The sequence below is a fragment of the Bubalus kerabau genome, chromosome 16, assembly GCF_029407905.1.
Source record: "Bubalus kerabau isolate K-KA32 ecotype Philippines breed swamp buffalo chromosome 16, PCC_UOA_SB_1v2, whole genome shotgun sequence".
Taxonomy (NCBI): Eukaryota; Metazoa; Chordata; class Mammalia; order Artiodactyla; family Bovidae; genus Bubalus; species Bubalus kerabau.
In genome coordinates, this window is record NC_073639.1 from 68740119 (window position 1) to 68758382 (window position 18264).

General features: G+C 52.1%; 1 protein-coding gene across 1 annotated transcript in view; it reads right to left on the reverse strand.

Moving 5' to 3' along the window:
* Nucleotides 1-251: 251 nt before the first annotated feature.
* WSCD2 (WSC domain containing 2) overlaps nt 252-18264 on the reverse strand; it is a 51223-nt gene continuing 33210 nt past the window's right edge. Inside the window, exons 5-8 of the mRNA XM_055549944.1 lie at nt 15799-15973; nt 10161-10325; nt 7678-7878; nt 252-604 (exon numbers count right to left, since the gene is read on the reverse strand). Of these exons, the coding sequence (XP_055405919.1) occupies nt 252-604; nt 7678-7878; nt 10161-10325; nt 15799-15973 (894 nt within the window). The remainder of the gene's footprint in view (nt 605-7677; nt 7879-10160; nt 10326-15798; nt 15974-18264) is intronic.

The window sequence follows — 18264 nt, forward strand, 5'->3', positions numbered from 1 at the left end:
CCCAAACCGGCCGCCCCTCCATCTCCAAGGAGTGGGGGGCGGTTGCGAGTCGGTGGGAGGTGCCTGCACCATCTCTTCCCTTGAGCCTCCTTCGTCATGCGGGAAACTCATCGGAGGCCAACGCTAGGCCAAGGGGATGGTCCCTACCTACATGGGAGAGCGGACTGGCGGGTGGGACTCCCCAGGGGCCCGGAGCGCCCAGGGCCTGCTCGGTCTGGACGGCCCGCCCCCTGCCCCGGTCTGATCATCCATCATCTGGGGTAGTAGTCGTCGGGCACGCCCGTGAGGTTCCTCCCCCGGAGCGCCGCGTCCACCGTCTTGATGTAGGCGGAGATGGTCCTCTGCATGTCCGCAGTGTAGGGGTCGTACTCCAGCTTGCGGAGCCCCGAGCGCTTGAAGTTGCCGTCTTTCTGGCTCTCCACGCACAGCAGCCGGTCCTCCCTGACGGCCACACCCAGCAGGCCCACCATGCGGCCCAGCTGGACGAAGAGGTCGCGCTTCAGGTCCTCAAAGTGCACCACCAGCACCTTCTTGCCGAACTTGAGCCAGTCCAGCGTGTGAGTGGCCCACCACGGGGCGTAGTTCCTCACGAACTCCGGCCACTCTGCATGGACAGAGAGGGGAGGCGTGGGCCCGACGTGCGTGCGCTGCATACACACCCCACCACTGCTGAGCCCTGAAACAGCCAGACTTGCCTCCCGCCTCCCGCCTCCAGGCTGCTGCTTCTACCTAAAACAGTCTTAGTCCTTCCTGCTCTTTGGGGAGACCCAAGACATCTGTCTGGGGCTTATGCCACACCAGGCACAGACATATATAAATCTTTGCTACTCTGTTTCTATATTTTAACAGGCAGGCGTGCTCAGTCCATCAGTTGTGTCCAACTCTTTTTGTGACCCCGCATATGGTAGCCCACCAGGCTCCTCTGTCCACGAGATTTCCAGGCAAGAATACTGCAGTGGGTTGCCATTTCCTTCTCCAGGGAATCTTCCTGACCCAGGGATTGAACCTACATCTCCTGCATCGGCAGGCAAATTATTTACTGCCGAGCCACCTGGGAAGCCCATATTTTAACATGCAGTGATCTTAATATATAATGAGATAAATATACTAATATAGCTATCAATTCACATATTCCTCACCCTGTGAGGCAGGCATCCTTGTTTTCTTCATTTAACAGAAGGGGGGAACTGAGGCACAGAGAGGTTAAGGAACTTGCTCAAGGTCACACAGCGAAAAACTGGCTGAGCTGGGATTTTGAAACCAAATAGTCTGGTTTCAAAGTCTGGGCTTTTATCTACCAAATTATCCCATGTAGGAATAGCTATCCTGTGTAGTAACAATTCTTCTCACAGGGTAGTAACAGGGCCTTTGTATAGAGAACTGGAAAAAGCATACAAAGTTTTTAGCATGGTTCCCTGCACCCTGTAGAAGCGCAGTAAATGCTGGTTATCATTACCACTGTGATTTTTCTGTTCTCAGTTGAGGTGCCATCTTCCCTGACTCCCTAGGCTTAGCCAGGTACCTCCTCTGGGCTGAGGCCATGGTTTAAGTCGGATTATTTACAGTGTCAACCCTGAATATTCACTGGAAGGACTGGTATTGAAGCTGAAGCTCCAGTGCTTTGGCCAACTGATACGAAGAGTTGACTCATTGGAAAAGACCCTGATGCTGGGAAAGATTGAGGGCAAGAAAAGAAGGAGGCGGCAGAGGATGAGATGGTTGGATGATATCACTGACTCAATGGGCACGAGTTTGAGCAAACTCAGGGAGATAGTGAAGGACAGGCAAGCCTGGCGTGCGTCAGTCCATGGGTTCACAAAGAGTCAAATACGACTTAGTGACTGAACAACAACAAATTTACATTGTCATCTTGACACCTTTCTATCTGGTTCGCTCTCTCTTTGCTTTTTATTGAAGTATCACACACTGTTCCTCTGTGCTGTTTATTTCCTTGCCGCAGTAAAAGCACAGGATGGATTGTCATCAAGACTGGGAATGTTTGTTTGGGATCTCCTGGCTCCAAAGACAGGCTACAACAGAATGTGGGAAATTCCCTGGAGAAGACCTCAAAGAGACAGCCAGCCAGCCCCTGGAGCTGCTGAAACTGTGCTCAAGGGGAACCCAAGAGAGGGGTCATAAAGGATGCTGGGAACAGAGAAGGGGATTTGCAGCCTCAATTCTGAGCCCCAGCTGGATAGTAGTCAAAGGGTTGGTCCTCAGGAACCCTGAAGGAACCCTCAGGAACCCTGAAGGAATCCTCGGGAACCCATGACTTCTCACAGGGGCAGGGCCACCCTGCATCTTCCAGAGGAATCTCTTCATTGAATGAGGGTCAGCAAGTTTCCCAAGCTGGGCTGGGGAGCCCAGCTGCTCCTTCATAACTAAATCCTCACCCCTGTTGGATGATGGACACCCCTTATCTCTTAATCATAGTGACTACCCAGAAAGGAAAAGACTACTGTTCATTTGTCACCAGTGAGGAAATGGAGGCTCAGAGAGATGAAGTAATTTGCCCAAGGTCACATAGCTGGGAAGCACCATCCAGACCAGGCCTGCCTGATTCCAGGCCCCCATCTTTCCCAGAAAACAGAAGCCTCACCCCCCACTCCCTCCCACTGCCTTACACCCAGCAGGGGCTTAATAAATCGTTGTTGAACTAAATTGAAATTCCCAGCAGCCAAGTGGCGATGTGATTAAGGGTTCCTCTTTCTTTGCAGAGCACATCAGAATCTGTGGCGAGGCTTCTGCTCCCCCAGCGCCTCCCTGGAACACCATGGCTGCTTGGAAAATATTTATGCTGATGACAGAGGTATTTTTTTTAGCCTTCAAATAGATTATTTACAATGTATCTAGATAATTGGGCCCTTACTGTTATAATGGGTTAAAACCAGATGTATCTGTGTGATTAGGAAAAAATCTAGCATGTGTATAGTCTGTGTTCCTTATTTTGCGGAAGCGTTTCCCCGCTCCTGCATCATCTCACAGCATCCCTGGGGATTCAGAACAACGGCCGCTCCCATGGCAGAAGCCCAGGGGGACGGAGATGACGACTGGTCACCCAGCAGCCCACATATCTGGACTTCCAGGCTTGCGACCATCTCAAGAGGTCCCTGGAGAGTGGGCCTTAGGAAAAGGAAGGGTCCATCTGCATGATGGTCTGCGTCCCCCAGGGGATGGCTCTGGCCTTGGATGCAGTGGGAAGGAGATGTGGATTCCAAACCTCCCTGGGGTGGGAATGTACATTGCTTGAACACCTACTGTGAGCCAGGGGGCTGTGCCAGGCACTTCGCAGGCCCTGTCTTGGGCAGTGCACACAAGAAGCCTGGAGAGGAGGAATTACCAGCTCCTTTATATACACGGGAACAAGGGAGGCTCTGAGACATGCAGCCGACTGCCCCAGCCCACATAGTGGGCATCTGTGGCAGGATTCGAACTTGCATCTATCCCAGACTGAGCCTGGCTCCTGCCCTCCTGGCAAACCCTTTAAGAGCACCTGATCTGCGCATCTCCAGGGTTCTTTGTGCCCCAGATCCTAGTCTACGGTTGCTCGCCTCACCTTCAGGTGTCGTCTAAGATACGGGGTTTGTTCACAGATGACTTTGAAGTCAGATTGCCAGCGTTCAAAACCCAGCTCCTCTTCATATTGGCTGTGTGACCTTGGGACGCCAAGCACTGTCCTTGAGCCTCAGTTTATCCATCTTCACAATGGAAGCCTTGCTAAAACCTCCCCCTGTACAAACGGAACTGGAATAAGACTTGCAGACCCTGCCACCAGACCTGAGACACAGGAAGTGCTGGATAAATGTTGGCCACAATTATTGTCATTTTTTTGGCCGCATGGCATGTGGAATCCTAGATTCCCTGACCAGGGGTCAAACTCAACCCCCCTTTAGTGAAAGTGTGAAGCCTTAACCACTGGGCTACCACCTAAGTCCCATGGCTACCATAGTCCTGATGTTGGTACCCAGCATCTCTGAGATGCCCCACGTGGCCAGTCCTTTATGGGCAGCAGATATGTGCTCCCTCCATACCCTTTCTTATAGCAGAGATACCTCACTTGAAGCTCCTGAATGACTTCACTGGAAAGAAGAATAAAAACGAAAAACAAAAGCCCTCAATTAGCTCAGGATTCCCGGTAATTAATGGCTGCCTTCAAATTGGGTAATAAAGGCATGCTACACCACGGACCACTGGTAATGAGTGCTGGTTCCGCCGGAACTGCTCTTCACGTGGGCCTGGCAGGACACGGGCTGACCACTCTCTGCTTCGTCTTGTCGACGGGAGGAACCGGAGCCTGATTAATGGCTTAACTGTATTTAATTCCCCATGGAATCATTAAACATGGTCTCTGTTTCATTAAACAGATCCAGGACAATTCACCTTGTGTAATCATATCACATAAAACTTTGCTTTGGACTCACTCCAGGGAGATCGTAAAATTAACGTTATGGAACCAAAATCTGGGGGTCGGTGGGTGGAGGGGTGACAGGAGCCTCGACCCAGCTGTAACCGGGAGGGGGTGCGGGCAGGGTGGGGTGGACACGCTCAGCAGGTGGCTGACCTCTGCCCTTAGGTGGAAGTGACCCTCACATTCTAGGCCGATGGTGTCCTGAAGCGACGATTCTCAAACTCTAAAGTGCACGTGGAAGCTTCTGGAAGGACTCTCGTGAAAATGCGAGTTCTGATCCAGGAAGCCTGAGGTGGAACCTGAGAATCTGTGCTCCTAATTCCCAAGTGATACTGATGCTGCTGGAACAAGGACCCTAAAGCACGGGTCTCAAACTCAAGTGCCTCCAGGGGTTGGATGTTAATGAAAATGGGAGGACTGGGCAGAGTGGGGGCCGTGAGGAGGGGGCTCTTTGGGGAAGGCACTCAGGCAGAGCACTTGAAGCCCTGGGTGAGGTCTGGAAGGAAGCACCGTCCCAGACTAACGAGGGGGCCTAGGCCCCCCAGTGCGGGACATGTGTCCCATACTTCCCATCCCCTGCAGCCTCTGGGCTCAGCCTCTCCTGATGTCTCCCTTATCTCTGGTTCTAAAGCTCCCAGTCATCCTGAATAGGGAAGAAGAGGGAAGGTGGCTCCTGGGAATTAGGAATTGCCTGAACCTGAGAGGAGGGGTTATGCCAGAAGAGCGGAACCTTTGAATGCACCAGGTCAGACACACCCCAGGGTAAGAGAGTCTGGTGGCTAATGCCTGGGTTTGAATCTCAGCTCAGTCAACTCCTGGCACCTGAGACACGTGACTCGGTCCCTTCCTGGGATGACTTTCTGCTACCAGTGGTGGCGGCGGCCCTTCTTACCTCCCCAGGGAATTAGAAGACGTAAATGAGATAAAGACTGCTAAGTGCCTGGTCCCATGTGAGCTTCCCAAGTGAGTCCCGAGCTTCTTATTTGGAGCAGTCGGCTTCCTTGGTGGCTCAGATGGTAAAGAATCGCCTGCAGTGCAGGAGACTCAGGTTTGAGCCCTGGGTCAGGGAGATCCCCTGGATAAGGGAATGGCAACCCACTCCAGCGTTCTTGCCTGGAGAATTCCACGGACAGAGGAGCCTGGTGGGCTACAGTCTACGGGATTGCAAAAGGGTCGTTGGACAAGACTGAGCGACTAATTCTTTCATTTTCAGGATTACTGGGAGGTGGAGAGCTGGGTCTAGTTTTGCCATCACGTGCCTGAGTGATCCTGCCAGGCCCCTATCTCTCTTTGGGCCTCATCTTCCCCACTAACAGTGAAAGTGAAGTCACTCAGTCGTGTCCGACTCTTTGCAACTCTGTGGACTGTCACCTACCAAGCTCCTCAGGCGACAGTCCATGGAGATTTTCAGACAAGAGTACTGGAGTGGGTTGCCATTTCCTTCTCCAGGGGATCTTCCCGACCCAGAGATCAAACCTGGGTCTCCTGCATTGCAGGCAGACTCTTTACCATCTGAGCCACAGGGAGAAGGAATCAATTTGCCTGCCTGCAGACTGCTTTAAAAAATACCGATGTCCAGGCTCCACCCCTGTAGCGGTCCAGTGTGCGGTCTGAGCACTGGGATTTTCCCATGCTCCTCCTAGGATTCAGATGTGCTGGCGGGGATGAGTACCCTTGGGTACAGCGACCTCCTGGGTCCTTTGCCGCTCAGCAAGCAGAGCATCTGCTCCTGGAGCAGAATCCTGCCATTGGCGCCTGAGGGCTTCTCAGCCTGGCCACAAATAATGTTCATTTTTGATTGTTCTACAAATAAATAATTCAGACACCTCTTTACCCCTTGGGAACAAATGTCACCCACTGAGGGAGTGGGTCGGCAGGGGAAAGGATAGACAAGCCCCCTGAGCAAACTGGGAAGCCAGGGCACACACAGTTGGTCAGGCAGGCCCAAGGGTTTTCATGGATGACATCAGCGCTGAGTGTGATTGGCTGGCTGGGTTGGTGTCATCCTGTCTGCTCTGGTTTTCTCTGGGGAGGGGCTGGGATGTGGAGCAGCTGTCGGGGGCGGGGGGCATGGGGAAGGTTTGGAGGGAGTGGGAAACACCCTCGGGGCTAGAGGCTGCAGCAGCTTGGTTCCTCGAGGCTGAATGAGGCGGGGAGGGCTCACGTTTACAGACCACCTACTCAGCATCAGGGGCTCTGTGTGGGAGGATTTGTGGCCATGGACATTCTGATCAATTCTTTATTGTCGCTCAGTGGTCCCTGGGTTCAAACCCCTGCTCCACCACTTCCGGGAACAGTGCCTTCAACCTCCCTGAACTTAGCTCGCCCCATCCACACACAGGGTTAACTGTGGGAGTTTACAAACACTGAGGAGACTGCCATTACAGTAATGGAGACATGGTGATAACCGATACGGGGGGTTGAGGGGTTTTGACTTTGGAGCTCTCCCCCACTATGATGGGGCCATTGCTCTGCACAGAGACATTCTCCCATTCTGGAATCTACTGAGCACCAGAGATGAACACTAAGCTCAGATCATCTTAATGATGTTCAGCGCTTGGAGACTGACAGTGTGACTTTCCAGCTGTGACCAAGGGCAAGTCAAGTCACTTAACCTCTGCTGGGAGGGTTTATTGGAATGATGCTCACAGGAGCTCACAGATGACCTCATGGCCACTCTGCCACTGACCTGGGTTCAGGTCTCTTGATTCCCAGGAAACGGTGGAACCTGCTTTGAATCAGTGTGGGAAAAAATGAAACTTGCTCAGTCTTGTCCGACTCTTTGTGACCTCATGGACTGGGGCCTCCCAGGCTCCTCTGTCTGAGGGATTCTCCAGGCAAGAATGTTGGAGTGGGCTACCATTTCCTTCTCCAATAGATCCCATTATCAATTCCATGAGGGTGTATTGAGTGCTTCTAAAGGGCTGACTTGTTGAGTTTTATTACTTCCACCTTATAAACTGGACAATCCAAGTTCATGGAGGCTGAGGAGCTTTTCCTGGAAGTGGTGGAGTTGGAATTTGAACTCAGGGAGTCTTGCTCCAGAGCCCAACCCCTAACCTCTATGCCGTGATAACAGCCTGGCTCACAGAGGGTGATGCTCGTGGGCTGGGTGGCATATGGGAGGCACACCTTCTCAGCTCTAAGTGGGACCTGGGACCTCACACACGCCCTCAAGGGTGTCCTCCTGGGCCCCGGGGAGGAGACAGCCCTCACCCCTCGCACTGCCCTTGGCACCCCGGCACCCAGCCCCCGCTCCCAAGTGGTACCTTTGCCCTTCCAGTGGGCGTGGGCAGCGAAGCCAATGTGTCCACCGTACTTGCGGTTGAACTCCGCCATGAGGGCCTTGTAGGGGTTGCGGATGAGCAGGATGGCTGCGTCGAAGGCCTCGATCTCCTTCTGGCCACTCTCATGTGTCTTGATGCAGATGGTCCTCCCACTGCGCCAATGGTCCCGCTCACCTTTGAACCCTTCCCGCAGCCGGGGAGGGGGCCAGGGGATACGGCAGTGAGCTGGGGGAGACAGGAGGCCTGCCCCACCCCATCCCAGGCCACCTCTGGGATCCTTAGATGTTCACTTGTCCACTCATTCAGTCACTCACATGTTTATTGAGCGCCTACTATGTGCCAGGGAGCGGGGGGAGAAAATGACTTGAAAAGCATCCATGGGTCACAGTTCTTGAGAACCAGACTATTCGAATAGTGACATGGATGTAAAGTCACTGCCCTGGTTAGGACTGCAGAAGAGGAGTATTCACACCCAGGTGCCATGATGGGGGCCCTGACGTGATCTGCCTGAGGGTTCCCCTTAGGGTAAAGTCTGCATTTCCACTCCACTGATGCTGGGAATGGCCGTATGGCTTGCTTTGGCCAATGGACTGGGGGCGGAAACGGGTCTTGGCCAATGTCTCAGGACCCAGCACGTTTCTGTTCACTTGTGTGTGTTTTGGGGGCATCCCAGGTGGCTCAGTGGTAAAGAATCCCCCCCGCCAAGGCAGGAGATGCAAGAGACACAGGTTCCATCCCTGGGTCGGGAAGATTCCCCGTTGAAAGAAATGGCAACCTGCTCCAGTATTCTTGCCTGGAGAATTCCACAGACAGAGGAGCCTGCAGGGCTGCAGTCCGTGGGGTCGCAAGAGTCAGACACAACTAAGCACACTGAGCCCAGCACACGCGTGTGTTCCTGCTGCCACTGTGAGAGGGACACGCCCTGGAAAGCTGTTGGTCCCAGAGGGTGAGAGACCCACGGAACAGACATGGGCCCAACCTGCAGTCCGGAGCTGAGCGGCCCAGCCAGCCTGGCCAAGATCACTGACCCAGTCAGGCACCATCCAGAAAGGCTTCCCGGGGCAAGGAGGTACTTAGGCTGAGAACTGAAGGATGGGGAAGAGTTTACCATCCCAGGTGAGAAGAGCCAGTCAAAGGTCCTGTGGAGGACGGGAAGAGGTGTGTCACACATGAGCGATTGGTACAGGACAGCAGAGGGCGAGAGGGGAGCATGAGGCCAGAGAGGGCTGTGGGGGTTGTGATGACGAGTTAAGTCTGTGCTGAGTCGCTTCAGCCGTGTCCGACTCTTTGCAACCCCATGGACTGTAGCCCTAGCCCACCAGGCTCCTCTGTGCATGGGGTTCTCCAGGCAAGAATACAGGGTTGCGTTGCCATGCCCTCCTGCGGGGGATCCTCCCAGCTCAGGGATCAAGCCTGCTTCTCTTCTGTCTCCTGCACTGGCAGCTGGGCTCTTTACGACTCACGCCACCGCTGGACCAGAAAGACTAAACAGTCCTTGGAAGGTTTAACGCAAAAGGAAGGAGGGACCTGATCAGGTTTTCATTTCAAAAGCCGAGGAACTGAAAGAAGTTCTGGGTAGCCGGTGGGGGCTTCTAGAGCACCGGCTCTGTGCCGGACACTGCTCTAAGCCCTTTACATGTCGTGGACACCTTGATCCTGTCAATAATCCTATGAGGGTTTTATTTGATAGATAAGGAAATCGAGTCCCAGAGACATGAAATAACTTTCCCAAGTTACAGAGCTGCCAAGAGGCAGAGCTAAGGTTCAAACCCAAGCCATGATGCCGCCCAAGACTATGCTCTTCACCATTTCGGCCTCTTGTGCCCGTGAGAGCCAAGGCATTTGGGTGGTCTGTTCAAAGCCAATTAGAATGCTAATGTACTAGGCTTTCAAGATACTGGCTGTGTTTCCAACTCAGTGAGTGATTTGGGATATCCTGTTGCCTTTTGGGCCTCAGTTTCCCGCATGAGGTGCTCAGCATACAGTAAGAGCTCAAGGAATGACTTAAATGGAGGGAAGGTCCCAGACACATAGTAGGTGCTTGATAAACAGATGCAGGTGAGATACCAACGACATGATCTCAGGAAATGTTTGTGGGATGTGAACTGAAGGGAAGATACCAAGCATGTGAAAGTGTTAGTCCCTCAGTCATGTCTGACTCTTTGTGACCCCATGGATTGTAGTCCGCCAGGCTCCTCTGTCCATGGGATTCTTCAGGCAAGAATACTGGAGTGGGGAGCCATTCCCTTCTCCAGGGCATCTTTCCGACCCAAGGATTGATCCTAGGTCTCCAGCATTGCAGGCAGATTCTTTACCATCTGAGCCATCAGGGAAGCTCACTAAGCACATAGTAGGTCTCAATCAACATGCCTGGGAGAGCTGAGTGGCAAGCAGTAGGTGCTTAGAAAGGGGTACTCCCATGTCCTTCCAGGGGGTCTGGTCCCCATTCCCCCATGCCTCCTCACCTTTGTTGTACAGAGAACCATCGAAGTAGTAGCTGCCAGTGTAGAAGCCTGTGGCCAGCTCGATCAGGTGGCGAGCCCATGTGTTGCCGGCTCCCGGGAAGCTGGCCAGAGCAATGAGCTGCTTGGACTTGGCTGGGAGGAACCGTCTGTCCATGCAGCGGTTGTCTGCAGAGGGCAGGGCACAGACAGGGGTCAGGGGCAGGGGCCGATCGGAAGGAGACTGTCCAGAAGGGACAGGGTGTGAGTCTCAACCCTGCCACTTCCCAGCTGTGGGAGCTGGTGCTTTGCGAGCCTGTTGTCTCCTTATCTGGAAATGGGAACAGGGTTGTGAGATAATATATGAAAGAAGGATGCACACACGGTAGGGGTTCAATAAAAGCCAGCCAGGAGGACGAGCCTTCTCGCCAACCTCAGTTTCTCACCTGAACAGTGAGGCTCTGTCTTATCACCTTTAATGCTTTCCTCCAGGTTAAAACCCACACATGGCAGCCATCTGCATGGGGCCCAGGCCAAGGTTTTCACCTGGACCTCCAAGCTCTGTGCGGCCTGGCCCTTGCACCCTCCTGGGCTCATGCCACCCACCCGCCCTCCCTTCCAACCTCCACACCTGCCAGCACCGGGCCCATCTGTGCTCTGCTCCTGCCTGACTGGGCAGTGCCAGGGGCGCTGGTCCCTCAGCCACGACCGTCAGGGCTGATGCAAAGTGTTATGTCTCGGCATCTCCCACTGCAGCCCCTCCTGGAGCTAAGAGGTCACAGTGGTGATTTTTTTTTAATAGGTGATGGCCCAGCAAAGGAGATTCGGCAGTGGAAAAGGAAAAGGAAAGAATCTTGGATTTTTGGCCCTACCGCTGCTTCTTCAGCCTGGACCCATGACCTCAATCCTTACCATAAAGTCACGGCAGGCAAGCCCCCCTTCCTCCTCTGCCCTGGCTCTCCTGCCCCTTGAGCTCCAAGCCTGCTCTCTGAGCCTCTCTCCTCCCCTATGCCCCCACTTCCTGGGAAGAAGGGAGTGACCCCTGCTCTAGCGTCTGTTCCATCTCCTTTCTCCTCCCCCAGCTCATAACTCCATCTATTTTCCCTATGTCTTCTCTCTCTCTCTCTCTCTCTTTCAGCTGACTTGATTATTAGCATTCAAACATGAACAAATAACTCCATTGTTAAAAATAAAAGTCCCCCTCCAGCAAGCACTCTCTCTCTGCACCCCTGTGGCTTCCCGGGTGGCTCAAACAGTAAAGAATCTGCCTGCAATGCGGGAGACCTGGGTTCGATCCCTGGGTCAGGAAGATGCTCTGGAGAAGGGCATGGCAACCCACTCCAGTATTCTTGCCTGGAGAATCCCATGGACAGAGGAGCCTGGTGGGCTACAGACCATGGGGTCTCAAACAGTTGGACACGACTGAGCGACTAACACTTTCACTCCACACCCCATTCAGCCTCACTTTTGGCAGAGTTGTCCACCCCCCATCCCATTTCCTCCTTCCACCGTTTCATGGGGCTCCTCCTGGCTCCGCCCTGCTCACTGCACAGAATCAGCTTCTGCTTAAGTCACCAGTGACCATCCACCATTCAATCCAGCCTTCCCTTGCTTTGTTAACTTGGCAGCATCTGCTACCTGCCATCATCCTGGCCTTAGAATCCTTCCAAGATGGTACCCTGGTCTTTCCTGTTCTGTATTAGCTGCCATTATCGAAGTCTCATCACAAGCCACACTGCTTTCTCAAAAGAGCCCTTCAAGGGGAAAGTCTGAAGTCCTAAACTTAAATTCCAATTCTGCCACCTCCTTGCCGGGTAGGTAACCTTGGAAAAACGATGGATCTGAATAAACCTCAGCTTTCTCACCCGTAACATGGGACGCTGATAATGGTGACATCCTGGGGTTCTCAGGAAGGTCAGAAGAGAGAACGGGTATTGAGTGTGAACACAGGGCTCACACACTGTGAGCTCTTAGTAATGATGCTACTAGCCAGAGACCAGCTCTCTTCCCCTGCCATGCACATTTAATCTGTTTGTTCAGAGGAGAGCAGACTTTGGGAAAACAAACAAGCGGAAAAGCATCTTTATCAAGCCAAGCAAGTGTCTGGGAATAGTTTTCATGGGAACACATTGCAAAAAAGGAGCCTAGATACAAAACTTTCTGGAGCGTGGTTATGTTCTATAATTTTGACAGGGGTGTGGATTTGATAGGACCCAGTTGGCATTGAACAGTACACTCAAAATTTGTGCATTTTGCTCTATGTAAATGTTACTTTGAAAAACCGTAAGCAAATATTGAATTACAATTAGTGATATGAGGACTGAAATGGAATCATGTTGCAACTACTGTGAAATGCATCCAGGAAGAAAAATTGAGGGATGGAGAAATGAAGAGATGCATGAGAAGGTGAACAGACCATAACGTTGAGAAATGTAAAATCTGTAGGATAAGTCTAGCATGTTCACTGTGTAACTCTTCCCATTTTTTTTTTCTGGAGCTTTGACATTTTTTTCATAATAAAATGTTGGGAGAGAGAAAGAACCGGGCCCCTCAATTTCCCCGGAAAATAGAATTCTCCATTTCACTACTGTCTGGGAGGTGAAGTAAAGGGGTTTATTTTCAGCATTAAAAAGGAAGTGTGTTTGGTTCTTAAGCCCACAAATCAAAACAGATGCTGGAGGCAGTGTAGTACATAGTCGGAACCAGACAGGCCTGGCCGCAGTCCAGGATGATCATGGCCTAGCTGTGTGATGTTGAGCAAGGCTTTTCACCTCCCTGAGCCTCAGTTTCCTCACTTGTAAAGTAAACTTTACGGGATCAGACGGACAATGCACGGGAAGTGTGCCCAGGGCATGTTGAGAAGCTGAGATTAGGAGTGCAGGCTCAGGACCCAGGTCGCCTCGGTCTGAATCCCAGCTCTGCTCTGTCCTAGCTGTGTGGCCCTGGCCGAGCTCTTCAGCCTCTCTGCTGAGCTGCCATGTTTGTAAAACGGTAATAATCGCAGTACCTATGTCATTGGACTGTTGTGAGCATTCGATGAGTTAATTCAGTCTAAAGAGCTCAGATAGTCCCTGGCACACAGTAGGTGCTCAATAAATGGCAGTCATCGTGGACCATGCCCTTGGTGGCCTCATGAACCACGTGACTCTCAAACCTCCCCAGGGTGCGGGGCCTACAAGTGCGACGTGGGAAACTGAGAGCAGTAATGGCCTGGGAATGAGCAAACCTATCAGTCAGGGGCTACTGAGTAGGCTCCGGTGTCCTGTTCGCATCAAGGCTGCTCCTGGTCACGGGATAATTAAGCTGAGTGTGACCCTTCCCCCAACCTGTAGCTACACAGTTCTGTACAGACTATCCAACACTTCCTGGAAACTAACAAAAGCTCATCCTTCCTGACTGGAGTGTAAATAAAGCCAGAGGGCCACCCTGGCTAAATACATTCCTGCTCGCTGAGCTCTTAGCGGGATTCAGCTGCCAGGGAGGAAGCCGCAGTTGGCCTAGTGGCGGCCACACAGGGGCAGCCTGCTGGTGGGGCTGCCGCTAGCTCTTACAGCACCTTTGTGCAAATTAGATCAAGCTACGCCCCCCTCCCCTGAGCAGATGCACTGTCGTCTGGAGTGCACAGCACAGCGGGCAGAGCACAGGCTAGCTCTCAAGCATCACTCTTCCTTCAGGCTGTGCTTGCGCAGTGCTCAACCTGCCCGACTGTACATGGGCTAGGGTCCTGGGAGATGAAGAGGAAGTCTAGCCCAGTGGTGTTTTGTTAGTTCTCCAGGCTTCAGAGGGTGTGCGGAGTGTCCTTTGCCCTGTGGTCAGAGGTTTCTAGCATGGCCTTTGGAGTCAGAAACCTGAGAGCAAACCACTCTTGTAGATGTGTGATTGTGGCCAGTTCTCAAGCCCTCTGAGTCTTGGTTCTCCCATCTGTAAAATGGGGATGATACTGCCCTGATCATAGGCTTACTGTGGGCCTTCTATAATTAAATGAGATGAGGCTTGGCACAGGCTGACAGGTATAGGTGGAGAGTGTTCTCAGACATTGGAGTACTCCTTCACAGGTTTTCTTTGGGCCGAGCACCCCAACAAGTTACCTTTCCAATTCATCTAGAAATTTTATAAACCCTATGATCTCAGGTAAGTCCTGTTCTGAGTCTCAGTTTCTCTACCTGTAAAGGAGACATAATGACTGTTCCTGCCTCAGGAAAGCTGAGGGCAATCAGCGAGGAAATGCATGTGAAGGATTCAACACTGAGTCTGGAACAAAGAAAGTCCCTAAGTGCCATCACCACCACCATCATCGCCATCATCACCATCATTATCACCATCACTATCATCACCGTAATCAGCATCGCCATCATCATGACCATCAGCATCATCATCACCATCACCATTATCACCACCATCATCATCACTCTCATCACCATCACCATCATCCCCATAATCACCATCACCATCATCATGACCATCAGCATCATCATCACCATCACCATTATCACCACTATCATCATCACTCTCATCACCATCACCATCATCCCCATAATCACCATCACCATCATCATGACCATCAGCATCATCATCACCATCATCACCACCATCATCATCACTCTCATCACCATCACCATCATCCCCATAATCACCATCACCATCATCATGACCATCAGCATCATCATCACCATCACCATTATCACCACCATCATCATCACTCTCATCACCATCACCATCATCCCCATAATCACCATCACCATCATCATGACCATCAGCATCATCATCACCATCATCACCACCATCATCATCACTCTCATCACCATCACCATCATCCCCATAATCAGCATCACCATCATCATGACCATCAGCATCATCATCACCATCACCATTATCACCACCATCATCATCACTCTCATCACCATCACCATCATCCCCATAATCACCATCACCATCATCATGACCATCAGCATCATCATCACCATCATCACCACCATCATCATCACTCTCATCACCATCACCATCATCCCCATAATCAGCATCACCATCATCATGACCATCAGCATCATCATCACCATCACCATTATCACCACCATCATCACCATCACCATCCTCACCATCATCATCACTGCCTGGTACCCCCAAGAGGTGGAAGAGGAGATAAACATTAGGTGTGGGTTCTACTGGCAAAGGGAGAAAGTAGAAAGGATGAGTAAGATGGAGAAAGAGAAGAAAAAATTATAAATTTGCAGGCTCCTAGAACTGGAAGGCCAACAATCTACAGCTTCATTTTACAGATGGAGAAACCGAGGCCCAGAAAGGAGAAATGACTTGCCCAGGACCATGTGAGTGATCTGGCTGGAGGTCTGTGTTGAAGACCCAAGTCTCCCACTCCCAGTTCAGGTGTCTTTTCACTCAATCTCTCTGCCGCCTTTACAGGAAGAGACACCAAGGGGGTGCTCAGTGTGAGGGCTGCAGAGGAAGGTCTCCAGAACCATCCCACTTGCCGAGGGCCCTCCCTGTGCTGCCCCTGCAGGGTCTCCAAGCCTGGCCACGCCTGCTAGCCCTGCCTCTGCCCTCTGCCCCCTAGCCTGCTGACGGGCTGGCTGGAGCACCTCTGGGTGGCAGGTGGCCGCTGGGAGAGCTTCTGGGGGCCTGCTGCGTGGGGCGGGGGCTGGCTTACCTTGGACCTGCGTCTGGTACACGATGAAGTAACTGGGGGTCCCGCAGCTCTCGAACTCCTCCGCACTGCACTTCTGGGCACAGAGCTGCTCGTCCTCTCTCTCGTGGAGGGGGAACCGAGTGGTGGGGAAGCCACAGTGGCAGGCAGTGCCCGCAAGGGCCGCCAGCGGGTACTCCTGGGGATGACGTGAGAGAGGAAGGGAAGAAAGTCACTGAATCCCCGGGCAGCCTGGACTCTGGATGCAAACAGGATTTGTGTTCCAACCACCGCCTTCTCCATCACCCTCCCTGACTCGAGGGTCCCCAAGCTTCACTAGGAAGATTCTGTCCTGTCTGCGTACCTCCTGTACTATTCTATTTTCCAGCTTTCTTGAGCTATAATTGACAGATAAAAATGGCATTTATTTAAGGCGTATGCCTTGATGTTTTGATATATGCATACACTGTGAAATAATCACCACAGTGAAGCTAATTAGCATGCCCATCGCCTCACATAGTTTTACTTTTTGTTTTCCCAGGTGGTACAAGTGGTAAAGAATCCTCCTGCCAACGCAGGAGAAACAGACTTGGGTTCGATCCCTGGGTTGGGAAGGTCCCCTAGAGGAGGAAATACTGCTCCAGTATTCTCACCTGAAAAAAGCCCATGGACAGAGGAGCCTGGAGGGCTACAGTCCACAGGGTCGTGAAGAGTCGGACATGACTGAACATGCATGTGTGAGCACGCACATGTAACTGTTTGTTTCCTTTTGAGACACAAATTTCAAGTCATGCTTTGAGACTCAGATTCAGATTTCAAAGGGAACTTCTTTTTTCTATCACTCTCAAAAGTAGTCCTGGTCGAGAAATAGCATTTTCATATATTTTCATACCGTAGACCCTAATACTATAGAAACAAAACCATGTGATTAAATTCTAACTAGGCACTCTGCCTGCCAAGAACTCCCTGGGGTCAACTCCATTTTCCTGCAAAAGGGAGATTAGCGTAGTGGAGAGAGGCGTTAAAGCCATTGCAGCACTGAGAAGTAGCTTTCTCCTGGAGGACCTGAAAGAAAACTGAAAAAGGAAAATTTTTCTCATGGCCATGAATTACTCCCCAGTCAGTCTTCTGGAGCTGACCATGGTATGAAGCCCATGTTTTGGGAAAAGCTGTCTGAAACTGTTCTTTTAAGCCAAGAGGATGTCGTTACTCATGCGTAACCACTATCTTTGCTGGGAGTTGTGATTCAGTCGCTAAGTCGTGTCCGACCCTTGGTGAGAGGCTCCTAATTGCTTTAATTGCTCTTTGGAAGAGCTAAGTGGGAGCAGGCTGGACCTGAGATTTGGAGGGCAACAGATTGTCCTTTGTCCAATTTGCTCAGATCCATGGAGCCGAATTCTCCCTGGTAGCTGGTCCACGAATAATCTGCTAACAAACCAAGGTCACACCTCTGGGGCTGGATCCGGTGAGCTTGGCCATGGTAGGTCTGGTTTCTTTCTCAGATACTGAATCTGAGCTACAGCACCTAGCCTAAGATCAGAGAGATGCTGCTGGGAGGCAGGTGGCTGAGCCTGGGCCGTGATGGAGGCTGTTTTCTAGCCGGTGACACATACTGAAGCCCCCTCTGACCCCCTAAGTCTCAGACCCGCCACCACTTGGCACAAGCAGCTTTGGACCCCTGTCCACCTAATCCCCTCCAGTTTTCTCCTGTGGCCCCTCTAAGCAGATTAGGGGAAAATAGAAGAGGGAGGCTTGCAGCAGGGCCTTCCTGTACCCCACACACCCCCACAGCCTGCCCACACCTTCCCTTCCCTCCCGTTCTGTGTACAGCAGGACACTTCCCACACTGGTTTGCCCTGTGACCTCACCGTCTCGTTTGTCCCTCACCACCAGCTGATCTGTAGTTTCCCCTTGGGCCCTCAGGACAGATGGATGTCCACCTGGAGGGGAGACCATGGGAGGGGGATTCCTGCCCAAGAGAGAAAGCTGGACCAAAAGATGGTCAAACCTTTTTTAACCTTATGAACAGCACCCCTGACCTTCCAGGAGGCCTCCAGGGAGCAGAGCAAGCACTCAGGAAATGCTTGGTGACCTGAAGTTACCTGGCTGCCCTTGAATGGCTCCTGGACCTTGAAGAGTTCCTGAAAGCCTCACTGTGGGGGTCTCTGACTGCGTTGGTGCTAAGTCGCTTCAGTTGTGTCTGACTCTTTGCGACCCTATGGACCATAGCCAGCTAGGCTCCCCTGTCCATGGGATTCTCCAGGCAAGAATCCTGGAGTGGGTTGCCATGCCCTCCTCCAGGGGATCATCCCAACTCAAGGACTGAACCTGCATTTCTTATGTCTTCTGCATTGGCAGGTGGGTTCTTTACCACTAGCGCACCTAGGAAGCCCATGGAGTCTCCAGGGGAGCTCAGAAGTCAAGACCATAGATTTGGTGTCAGAACCCATTCTGCCACTTGCTTGTGCTGTGAGCTTGGGAAGTGACTTC